General features: G+C 37.8%; 1 protein-coding gene across 1 annotated transcript in view; it reads left to right on the forward strand.

The window, feature by feature from the left end:
- Positions 1 to 6,055, forward strand: part of RBM45 (RNA binding motif protein 45) — a 12,033-nt gene extending 5,978 nt beyond the window's left edge. Inside the window, 4 exon segments of the mRNA XM_005416106.3 lie at positions 1 to 21; positions 344 to 510; positions 1,549 to 1,745; positions 5,520 to 6,055. The exon segment at positions 1 to 21 is cut by the window's left edge and continues 32 nt beyond it. Of these exon segments, the coding sequence (XP_005416163.1) occupies positions 1 to 21; positions 344 to 510; positions 1,549 to 1,741 (381 nt within the window). The 3' untranslated portion in view covers positions 1,742 to 1,745; positions 5,520 to 6,055.
- The last annotated feature ends 6,811 nt before the right edge of the window (positions 6,056 to 12,866 follow it).

Raw genomic sequence — 12,866 nt, forward strand, 5'->3', positions numbered from 1 at the left:
CAGCAGTACAGGACGCCTCCTGTAAGTTCCGATCATGGACGCCGTTGGTATGCTTCTGAATTGTTGTAAGAAACCTCACATATGCCAATAAAGAGCACTGCTCACTTGCTTCTGCAAACTGTTCTATGTGCTGCATCTTTATTCCCTAAAAACGTGTCTGACCTTGCTTGAATTTGTTGTCCAGTTTAATGAAATAACTAAAGTAAATAAAGTAATGAAGATTAGAACTCACAGAGCCTATTTATGTCCTGTAATGGAACAAAAATGGTAAGAAAGGTAAAATTACTTCCTCTGCCCCCCACCACCAGTTAACTTACACTTGCATTTTTTTCCCTTGTTTCAGCAAGCATTTGGAGGAGCTTCTGCCCCACAGTTGCTGCAGCCCCAAACAGATGCCATACTTCCACCACCCAAAAAAAAAGTTCCACCTGACACTTCTGTGAAGGAAAGGCTTTTCATACTTTTTCATCCCCATCCTTTACCAGTAAATGTACTGGAGGATGTGTTCTGGTAAGACTCTGTCTACAAATAAGTGTTCCCTAACAAAAAGGAAACAAACTGTGAAATATTGAAAGTAAATCTTGAAAATAAAAAAGAGGGCCTGAAAACTCTTTCCAGAAAAGGCAGTGCACAGCGACTGTGAAGTCATAAGTGAACAGTAGTAACAGTTACTTTTTGAAAGATGTGTGTAATGGGGTTCATGTTGAAGCACATCTGCAGTATCATCAGTATAGCAACTTTATTATCAATTTACTTAATCTGAAGTAAAATATCTAGTCTTCTGATGTAGATTTTTAACCAAAAAATGTAGTACTTCCAGTTGCTATTTCCTTATTCATTTTACATTTTCTTTTACTTATTTTTGTTAGGCATTTAACTATTTTGATAAATTTCCACAGTAACCTAGGGGGAGCAAGTGTAGGGTGTTGGTCTTGACACTTCAGTATAACTTCTGTAAGAAACAAGCAGACAATTTTAAAAAAATATTTACAGATCTGTTTAAGAATCTCCTGAGTACTCTATTTTTCCTAAAAAATAGAAAAAAAACCCACCTCTATTTTTCCCTGAAGCTGCAGTGCTTGCTTTCTGAGTCATTTCAGTGACACCTTTTCAAAGATAAAATCACAACTGAACAAGTTCATTTAAGTGAGATGCAGATTTAGCTTCTAAATTATCTGCCAGCTTGGGTGTGTATGTCTTACTTTTGGTTGGTTTGGGGCTTTTTCTCGTTTTGTTTTTTTGTGGGGTGTTTTGAGTGCCATTTAGTGTTTGGGGACTGTAGTATTGATCAGCTTTACATATTCTTGTAAATAAGAGAGAGATCACTGATATTTGTGGCTCTCTTGTAGTATTTCATAGAAAACATCTGTAAACTTTTGGTGTTCATTTGTACTTCTGCCCCTAATTCAAGAGAGGGGAATATGCAAATTGAGAACATGGATATAAAAATCCTGGTTTTGCAGTTAACAAATTATATGTGCTTTAGACTGGAAATTTTTTTGCAGGAAAATCTGTAAATGACCTTTTATTTTTTTTCTCCTCCTCCAGTCGTTTTGGACAATTGATAAGCGTTTATCTTGTGGCTGGAAAAAATGTGGCCTATGCAAAATTTGCAGACAGAGCAAGTGCCAGTGAGGCCATAACTGCATTGCATGGCAAGATTGTGAATGGTGTGAGGCTGAAGGTGAGGCTGGCAGACTCACCCTCCGAGGAGCCCAACAAGCGCCAGAGAACTTACTGAGCAGGTGAGTACCCCCACCCAGCTGGGCTCTTCCTTACCCTGGAGTCAGCTACCTCACACAGGGACACGCTAAGAGTTTGGAGTTAGATACAAACATAGAATGAGAAACTCTAAATCTATTCTTAGCTAGCAAACTGAAAGAGAATTTTTGATATATCTGTGTGTGCATACACACACACGTGTATGTATATGTATGCATTTTATTTTAGTTATATATATATATATAGTATATATATTAAATATATATCTTTAGTTATATATATTATATATATTCCATATATATATAGTTTTTAATATATCTCTGTGTGTATACACACACATATATATATCTCTATATATGGGTGTGTGTATGCTTATATATATATGCACGTGCACTTTATTTTATAAAAATCAATTTTTATAATTCTTGGAAAAAAGGTGAACCAGTTGATAAAAATCAATCTGGATGTTCATAGAAATATCACTTTTGTACTTGGGAGAACCAGTTGACGTTGAAAAGAGTATACAAAAAATAAACAGTGAAACAGACATAAGCTTGTGTGTGTCTTTTTTTCATTACTATCATATGCCCTCAGTGGCATTGGTTAAAGATGAAAAGTTGAGCCTTTGAAGGGCAGAGGGGTGACAGGGTAAATAAAAATGGATGGGGGGGACAGGTAAGATTGTCAGATGAAACCAAAGGTTTGGGATATTTGGGTCTCAGAAATGAGGTGTAGCTGAAATATGTGATAGTAGAAAAAATAAAGCAGAGCCTGTGGTGAAGGAATTGAGATAGGTGTTTGAGAACTTAATTATTTTATGCTTATGGCCTGTGAAAGCTAGCTAAACTCCTAGAGATGTTTTATATCTTACTGCCTTCAGGTACCAAAATTCAGTTGTTCTTTTAAAACATTGCCTTGCTTCAAATGATATTGACTTCCATCACATGTTTGAATTATTTTTATTCTTTTCAGCATTAGGACTAGTGCCAAAGATTAATATAGTTGGGGGAGAAAAGCCTAAGTGGGGGAGAAAAGCCTAAGACATTTTTTTAACAAAATAACTCTCAAATATTACTATAGTTTCCAGATATTTCCAATACCATCCTGTCTTCCTAGGGGATATGAGGTTTTGATTTAACTAATTCAGAAAATATGACATGACTGTCTTTGCATCAGTATTTCCCCTCTAAGCTTCACTCTTTGTACCTTTCTTTGTATAGATGTTCTTTGTGATCACAGAGTTGCAAAGACCAAAAAAAGCTTTTGCCCAAAGTGTTCTTTTTCTCCTTTTCTTCTAAGGACCTCCCAGCTGCTTTTTTGATAAGCAGCAGATACTTAACATGGCCTTAGTTTTTGTACACAGCTTTTGTTTTAATAAGTTGGATTTCTGGGCATTCTTTTTCTTCATGGAATTATAGCTAAAACTTAATTGAAACTTTTTTTTTAAATCAGCAGCTCCGATGAATGCAATTTTAAGTAACTTGTACCCATACTCTTATCTTCGTACAACATTTTGTTTGTTTTTAATGTGACTTTTGCTTTCAGCAATAAAAGCCCAGCCTCCGTGTCCCTACAAGAATAACTATGAGTGAAGGGTAATATAATATCAGGTCTTTTCACTCGAGAAGTGTAAATACAACATGCATCCAAAATTAGAAAAATTATTTATCCCCATTTTTTCTGTACACCAGACTCCTGATTCCAAGTTTCTTAGCAGGTTGTCTTGGCATCTATCTCTTTTCAGGATAGACAGACAGAATTACTTTTTCATTTGTCCTTTAGTTGGCTTCTCAAATTCAGATGAAGGGGTACCTAAAAGGAAAGATTGCCTTTCAAAAAGGCTTACCCATATAAGTGATTTTCCCACTGCCTGACTTGGCACTGGACTGACTGACAAGCTTTGCAGCAATTTGGAGGCTTATATTTTGCTTTTGATTAAAGTGTTAAATTGTGCATGTGAAGACAGATGCAATTCTCCCTACCTCTGAAATAGTTGTGGGGTTTTTTAAAGATGTGAGAATACTAACTTTTCTCATTTTGAGTTTTAGCTGTAGGAAATAACCTTCCTAGCTAAAACTTCTGTGAGTTTTCACTTAAGGAAATCATTGCCTCTTAACAAAAAAATCGTTTCTAAAGTGCTGTTGTACTGCTTGCCTATTGTCTCCAACAAAGTGACTGGATTTCTGAAATAGTCTTTTCTATACAAATTTTTCTGATGAAAATTCAGAAGACCTGTGAATTCTAGAATCTTTGTGAAAATAAATGTCATTCAATGTAATAATTAAGTAAAATATTTTTTAACACATATGAAGTTTTGCCCCAACTCCTCCTTATGCAAACAGCCTTTTTAAAAATACAATTTACAAAATTGTTTTTTAAAAAAGGTTTTATGGTAACAGTATGCTACTCATAATGCTTTTGCAATGCAAACTTCTGATTATAAGAACTTTCTGTTACCTTGCAACAAACTTAGTTTATCAGGCAAATTTGAATACACATCTATTAATATTCTGAACTAATTCACCTAATGAATTTTACAGGCTCTGGTTCTCCTACAACTCAATGAAAATTAATTTGTTTATGTGAATAGTTAAAAGTAGCAGAGAAAATATGGAAATACAGACTAGTAGAGTTCTCTTCACCACTTTAAGTTCTAATGTAAGTTTTTTGGGATGTGGGGTTACTCCCTTTTATGCTAAGCAAGTATTTATGGCTGAAATAATCACTTCAAACTATCTTGTTTTACATCAGTGTAGGCTTGAGAAGATAACTACAGTGATTACTTCTAGGCAGTTGCTAAAAGCAGATCTTTCTTAAAAATCTTGCTGTTGAGCAGCTTGTGCTCTCAGCTCAGGGCTTTGTGTTACTTGGAGTATTTTGTGAAAAGCTCACTGCAGTGTCTGATGCCAGTTACACACACGGTGTCATTCAAAAATAGAAGAGGAAGGGAAGAATTTGCTATCTGTCAGAAGAATGCCTTGTGGCATTCCAATTAATCTCTTCATTGCTACCTAGTAGTTCTATTTAAATACCACCCCCACCTTGGAACCCCCCCCCAACTACTAAGCAAGAGACCCACAAGCAAACAAAACTAAAACCCCAAATCCACCCAAAATGTCTGTCATAAAACTTTAATAGTCCTTAGAAAGCAGAGTTTCTAATCAGCTTTGTGTAACAAATGCCAGACACAGATATGTGGAGCAAAGTTCTGTAGCTTTTGATACTCACTGCTGATTGACTTCAACCCACAGAAAATGGATTCATTGCATTTTTCCCATGCTGAAAAATCTTGGGTGTTTTTAATAATTATTTAGTTACTGATTAAGTTGGAAAAAATTTTTTTTTCTATTATAAAATACTTGGTTATTTTTGTCTTCCTTTATTCTTGTCTGGAAGAAGTACTGCATCACTGATTTCATTTGCATGCATTTTTTTGACTTAAGCCTTTATTGAAATCCTGATGTTAGTATGTATATATTTTAATGATTTACTGCTCTGCGAAAATGATTTAAAAGGTAATTGTAGCATAGTTGTGATAAGCATTGAAAAAAATAGCTGTATTTTGTATTAACAGTATACTGCAGAAAAAATGGTGGCTTTTACACACAGCTCAGAGAAAGAGGCACTTCCTTAAAAGTTAAAGAAGCATGCTTAAAACTTTAGTATTATTCTTCTAAAGATATTGAAAGCCTTATTTATATGCTGTTGTAATGATTATATTTTATACTATATACTTTGAAATAAAAATAGGTATGTTGCTTTTTGATACTATTTTTGTGCTTGTGTTTTTTCTACAGAAACTAAGTAATGACATGACCCTCAGCTAGCTGACTGACTGACTGAAAACGTGACTAGACATGGTTCCTGTGGACAGTGACAGCTTTTTTCAGTGACAACTTTTTATTTGTTAATTGTTACTTAGTTGATCTCTCTATGATCCTTTTTCTTTCTGAATATGCAGACATGCAGTTTTGAAAATTCTGTAGGCGTTAAAAACTGTAAACTGGTGGTTGTTCTTGTAATAGTATATAACCTTGTATTACAGAAATAGCTCTTGTTTTTACCTGAATCCTTCCTATAAGATGGAAATTACAATGATGGAGGAAATAAAGGAGCCAGCATTTTCTGACTTGAGTGGTTAATTGATAATGATTCAGATTCTGTTAAAATAGAAGACATCTCTCATGATCTAAATTGCATTGAAAAGGGAAGTACAGTAGTTAATTCAAAGAAAATAAAGCAACTTTAACAATGCCAGCAGACATGACAGTATTCATCTAGATTTAAGAAAATTGCTGTAATCAAGAAAATAATTAAAGTACATTCTTAAATATTTTGTTGGTAGAATCGGCCTCTTGATGAGTCTCCTGTGCCAAAATCCCCAGCTTAGTGGGGTGGATGCCTGTGTCTTTAGGGGGTATAAACATCCCTAGGAGGGTAAACACTCAAAAATTGAGTAACTGGTGGTGGTGTTTGGCCATCCAAGATGGGAAGAAGAATCATGTTGGAATGGTCTTAATGGTTGCTTGAGGGAGCATTCAACACACACAGAGGGTTGGAAGATATCCTTTACAGCTTGATGTTACAAATTAGAACAATGCCATTTTCTAGTTGTTCTCAATCTTGTTTTTATTACTACATGTCTCTGGGAACAGTGGGCTATGACATCCCTGGGCATGGAGGGTCAGTGCTGTGTGCAGTCTTGCTTTGGGCTATGGAGCTCCCTTGCCAGCTTGTTCAGTCAGGTCTGCAGCTGAACAGAGTTAGGCTGGAGCTCAAAAAAACCTTCTTCCCACTTTCATTTCTAAGGGTTCAAGACACTGCTTGTAGAGTTTGGTTTTCAGGTGTCTCCCTTTAAGTCACTGCTGAATCAGGCTATCAAGTGACTTGCATGGAGTCAGTTTTAGTATTCGGGTAAAGGTTTTTAGACGGTACTTAGAATAAAATCATTATTGCTCTCAGAGTTCAGTGTATTTCCTGAAAACATTAATGATCTATTCTTTGGCAGTTTGTGTAAATACATTTGATTGGATATGACACCATCACTCCTTGTTTAATTGTTACATAGCACTACTGATAAGTGGCAGACTGCTTTACTAGCTCCTTGCACTGGTAAGTAAAAACTCTGTGTGCTGTCAGAGTGAGCCTTAGGTTCCTGTACTGGAAAAAACCTGTGTCACTCATAATTCCCTTTGATGCTAGTGAGTGAATTGACCAGAACTGTCTGAGGTTTCTGGTGTGTTATTTTGCAGTATCAGTGCTTTGATGCTGACAAGTAGAAGTTTGTGTGCTTACCTATAAGTGACTTAGATTTCAGCTGTGTTCATCAGCCATAGTTTCTGTTGGTGTTGAACAAGACTTCTGTACCTTTGAAAATGAGATAATCGAGATTTCACAAATCACACTAAATTATGTCCAGTAGAAATCATTATATGTTTATAAAAAGTAAGAAATAAAAATTGATATAAGACTTTGATTTAATCTATTTTATACATCTGCCTGCTCCCACACCTGAATTCTTTTATTAGGAGTTTTTCTTCAAATTCTGCAGATCTTGGGAAGGTCCAATGTTAACATGCAATATCTAATACACAATATCTGCAGGACTTTATTAAGACTGAAGAGTTAACTGCTGATAAGATCCTACTCTATATTTAGAGAAAGTGTTTACAAATTCTGAGCTTGGGAGTACAGAAGTTTCACTGGGAATTCTTCCAGCTCTTCTGGCCAAGTTCTGTCTTTGGAAAGTGCTACTGAGTAAATTTTTCAGATGCCATTTTAAAAGATACAGGGCAATGTTAACAGAGCAAAGTATGTGGACATCAGAACTATTGAAAATGAAAATATATATGCAAGAAATATTTTCTAAACTTGAAATTATAAGCAGCTTCACATATAAAATTGCAAGATTGCTGAAAGTTAAGTATTGGAATGCTGATTTATCTTCATGCTGGGCACACTAAATCCCCTTTCTTATATGTCTGTTATAGCTAAGGATAGCAGGAGGGAAGTCATGTTTAATCAGCAAAACAAAATCAAAGGCAATGACATGTGAATACATGTAGTGCGTGTTTTGACCCACTGATATTTTTAAATTTTAATCAAGTCCACAAAATTCACTTCTATTCTGAATTCACTTCTTACAATAATGCCGGGGACATTAAAATTTGCTGCCTTTTTTCTATATGGTAGCATACCAACTAAGCTACTTAAAATTATGGCCAGAAGTTTAGACATGGGTTATCCATAAACAGCTATCACTAAGTTTTACCCTTTGCCTGTTTAAAGGCCAAGGATGCAAAAATGGCCTCGATGCCCATATATAACAGCATTCTTGGCATTTTATCCTGGAGACCCTCTGAAACTCTTTGAAGCTGTTGCTTTGGAAAAATAAATTATTTAGGTAGTTCTCAGAGAGTGCAGAGGAAATTGTACCACTGTGACCCTTTTAAAGCTATTCTAGTGGAGTTACTAAGGAAAAGTCCTTTAAATACTGAAGCTTGAAAGAACTGAGTCTAGAATAGAAAGTAGAGAGCTGGTAATAGCCAGCAGGGTTATAAGGATTGTAGTTACAACACTTCCAACCAGATATTTTTTTCTCTGTTGTTTAAAATGTAAAGCTCAAAGTGTTTAAACTGCTTTGGTTTTGCAACTCTGTGCAGTAAAGAAACCATGCATTGTGCTGAAAATGAGTAGTGGGACTGCTAACCACTGCCAAAATCAAGTATGAAACAAACTTTGTGTTATCTTCGAGTGGATATAGTTAACTATACTATCAACCATACAGAATTTGTTTATGTGAGATTGAACCACTCCAGCTAATTTATCATGTTTGTCTTCAGAGATTCTTGGAGTTCCGACAAACTGCGTTTCAGGTTTGTTTTTCTGGTTTCTTTCATTTAATAGGGATATTCTAAATGGAACTCTGATTTAATAACACTGTATGAAATTTTTTTTCCCAGCTGTTGTTTTAAACTCTCTGCCTGATGTTTTACTGAGTCTTCCCAAAGTCGTGTGTGATAAAAACCAGCACGTGATTGCTTCCTGTCAGCCTCCTGTGTCTCCTTGGAGGTTTTATAGATCAAAAGACAATCCTTTCTCAGTCTGCTCTGTAGCTAGAATTATCTCCTCACACAGATGCACTCCCATACCTCTGCATATATTTTTTCAGTTGCATACATGCATTTTCTAGTTTCACATTATCATAGAAAGGAACTGGAACTGTACACAGCACTCAAGTGCAAAGACATTTATGCAGGGTTGTAATGAGCTTTCCTACTTTGTTTTTTTGCTGCTTTTGAAGCAATTTCTAACACTGTTTGCCTTTTAGACTACTGCTGAGTAGCAAACCAATGTTTGCAGAAAACTACTCACAATGACTCCAAGTAATGAAGGCTAATTTATAGCCCATTATTATGTAAGTTTAGTTACAGTTATTTTCATTGCTTTCATTATTTTCCTTATATTCATTAGGGTTGTTTACATTAGTTCCTAGTTATTGACAGACTTTCAGCCACTATCTCATTGCCCTATTGCTCACTATTGTCAGATCTTTCTACACCTGCTCAGAGTCAGTTTTCATTTTGCCTACCATGGGTAATTTTGCATCATCAGGAAACTGATCTCACACAAATAATTTTAGGCTATTTAGGTGAAACAGTGCTCATCTAACCAATTCAGCCCTGAAGAAGGCTCAAAGAAGAAAGTAAATAATATGTTGGGGTGGTCAGTATCTGTCAAAAAAGGGGATGTTGATCTGGTTACTGGATCCTACTGGCAGCTGTGCTTTCTGATTCCTGGAGATGGCTCTTCACTCCTGTGGCACTCCCCTAATCTAGGGCACATCCAGTTTCCATCGGCCGGTGCCTGCCTTTTCTTTGCACAGCTTCTGCCTGCTATGAGCCTGCCTCCCAAGGTCTCCCTCTGCCTCATTTGTTTATTATCACACACTCTTAAATGCTCTTTGGTGCTCTACTTCATGCTTTTTCTTTAAAGCACTTCCATTCACTTGTTATTACTGCTGTACTCTTACAGATTTTCATAATTCAATGAATTTGCAAAAATGCAAGGTGTAATTTACAAAAATCTTTATTAAAAACGTGTCTCTTACATATGCCTTGACTAAGGGTACTGTTTTGCCAAACACACACTCCCCTAACAATAAATGACAGCACTGAAACAACAATATTGCTTATTACAGGAGAAAAAGTATTTTCTTAAAGTTCTGTAAGTAAATATTTTCAATGTCCACAGATCTGCTTATCCTCAGCATAGGCCTGCTAAGCAAAGGTTTCATTTTATATTCAGTAAACTTCCCTGCTGCCTGATGTAAAGAATGGGAATGTTACAGTTATCTAAGAATCAGTTCTGTGAATAACTATAAGTTCTATGTAAGTTCTATCAGTTAAGACCTTGGAAGATGAGGGTACCTGTGTGTATACATGACACTTTGTCATCCATCTTTGTTTACCAGCTATGGACCATAACTTATTTTAAAACAATATTTAAGCTGCCCTTCCACGTTTGTTTCTCTTTGGTGTAAGTATAGGCAAATGAGTGAAAAAAACAAACCCCTTTGTAGAACAGGCACTTAAGAATTTGGTATCAAGACCATTAGAGAATATTAAAGAATAAATTGTTCAGAAATAAGTGAGCTAATTAACAATAGAGTTTTCTGGAATTTCTTTCAGGTCACAGAGGTTGAGTAACCTCTTGTCTGAAATGGTGTTTTTGAATGAACCTTAAGACACCTCTACCTCCCTGCTCTGTTATTTATTTCTTTTAGAAGAAAAATAAGTTACTACATTACTGGCATTATTGTTTGTAAGAGACTTAAAAATCATTATTGTGTTAAATACTGTTATGGTCATCAAAGGACTTTGCCCACTATGGCAAAGTCTCTAAAGAAGATGCAGGAAGCCCACCCTGCCTGAATCTGGGAAACTGAACTGTGAGTTAAGATACTTAAGTAAGATAAAGGTGGTACTATTGTCCAGTTATCTCAGGCCTGAGGAGAAGTAACCAAGGCTGGGGAAGAAGAGTGAATCCACAAGCAAAGCCAGCTCAGCAGCTGTGCTGGAACATCCGCTCTGGCTGGGTCTGGCAGGGGGAGCTGCAGTCACAGATTCCCTGAGGTGAGGTTTGCACTCTTCCCTCCGTGGCCACGGTGGATGGGTAGAGGTTTTGGGGATGTGCTGAAGCCTCTGCTCCACATGAGACAGAGGGAATGAACACCCACCCTTGGAGGCTGCAAGCTGAGCTTTGAGCCAGATGAGAAGCAGACCCTCCAGAGAAGGGATGGTGTTTTTATCATGCCAATTGTTGTCCAGCATGCAACTGGCCCAGTTGTGCCCCCTCCTCGGGGCAGGTCACATCCACAAGGGACATTAACAGTCACACACATGCATCCCTTGTGATGAGGCATAACTGGCTTGACTTTGCTGATGTCTGAGGCAGCTGTCATGTGTAAACCATTCCAGACCCCCAAAGCACCCCCAGACTCATGTCTGAGGCATTCCACCAAGGGACTGCACAAGATCCATGACATTGCAACAGATCCAGTGTAGCAAAAGAGTGTAAAACATCCCTTCCCATGGAGGGGAGGTGCTTGGGTGTTCCCATGGACCCCTGAAGGTGTTAACCCATTGAACTCCACATTTCATGGCACCCCCCCACAATGGAGAAGACCAGAAGAGGAGTAACTGTCTCTGGAGGCTGGATCCACTGGATCACTTTCTATCACAGTGATGTGCCTCTGTCATTCTCTTCCCTCCTGATGTCCCCTGCTAACTTTTTTCTCTCTCCTCTCCATTTACTGGTAAATAATGTCCAAGGTACTACTGACATTGGCACATTGCCTCGTTTGCACCTTAACTGGGGGAGAGGCATCACGCTCTAATAATCCAATCTTAAATGTGTCTGATAATGTATGCGGCTTCATGCTTAACATTTCTGTGGATTTTACCTGAAAACTTACTCTGACACTCACCAAAGTCCCGATTAATATTCTTCCTTCTCCAGCTCTTGGAAACTGAACACCAAAAAGAAAAAAAAGAAGTGTTACTTAATGAATGTCCTAGCTTTATTCAACCACATTGAAAATGACACTTTCAGGTTCAGCTGAAAGAATAAATCTTTTTTTCCAAGAAGCTTATCTGAGAAGTTACACAAAAAAATACTATGTCAAGGGATCCTTCTATGGAGGTCTCTGCTTTAATAGGAAAATGACTATGGCTTTGTTGCACAATGATACTCCCAAATCTGGAACTGCCAGTTTGAGAAATAGGAAAAACATAAATCAGCATCACACAGCCTGTCTTTGCCTAATGAGTAGTGTAGGTTCAAAAATTTATAGAATTCTGTAAATCTACTTTTTTTCTGCAGTATTTGCCCTTTTTCCCATTCTCTTATTGAAATTTGCTGGCGGTGGCATCTGGTTCTCCAGGGATTTAAATTGATTTTCTTGGACGACAACATCTATTTCCAATCTTGTTACTGTGAACCAGAGAGCAGGGCTGAGGTGGGGGATGTAAATAGTCCGAGTAGAGTTTGCTAGAAGAGGCCTCAGAGCCACCTCTGGAGGGCAGGAGGTGCACCAGCCCTGGGGACAGGGAGTGACCAGGCCCTGCCCTGGGGACAGGGAGTGACCAGGCTCAAGCAGAAGGACCAGGGTGCCAGAGGCATGTCACAACCAGACCGATGAGTCTGCAAACTGCCTGCTCCACAGCAGGGTGACCTGTTCCACTCCATGGGCTCTCTACACAAGACAGTCCAGCTTCCCCTTTCCAAAGCTGTGTTTAAGCTATCAAGGATGTTGAAAAAGCTGTGATGGAGGACCTACAGGGGAAAAAAAAGCAATTCCCCATCCCCAAAAATCCAACCTACCAAAACAAAACAACCCCCAAAAACCTAATACAAATTAAATCAGAGGAGTAATTTCTACGGCAGCTTTCTGGCGCATGTAATGTGGTTTTTTACAACCTCCCACTATCCGCTGACAAAGATTGATCGGCTAACGTAGCGACCACTGCGGGAGGGTGACGGTGCAAGGCTGGGTGTCGTGCTTGTGTCACCAAGCCTGGGTGGGGAAAGGCGCTCGGGCTGCTGCTGAGAGCCGCGTCCCTCGGCGGCACCCCTTTGTCTGG

This window comes from Geospiza fortis, unplaced genomic scaffold (genome assembly GCF_000277835.1).
Source record: "Geospiza fortis unplaced genomic scaffold, GeoFor_1.0 scaffold112, whole genome shotgun sequence".
Taxonomy (NCBI): Eukaryota; Metazoa; Chordata; class Aves; order Passeriformes; family Thraupidae; genus Geospiza; species Geospiza fortis.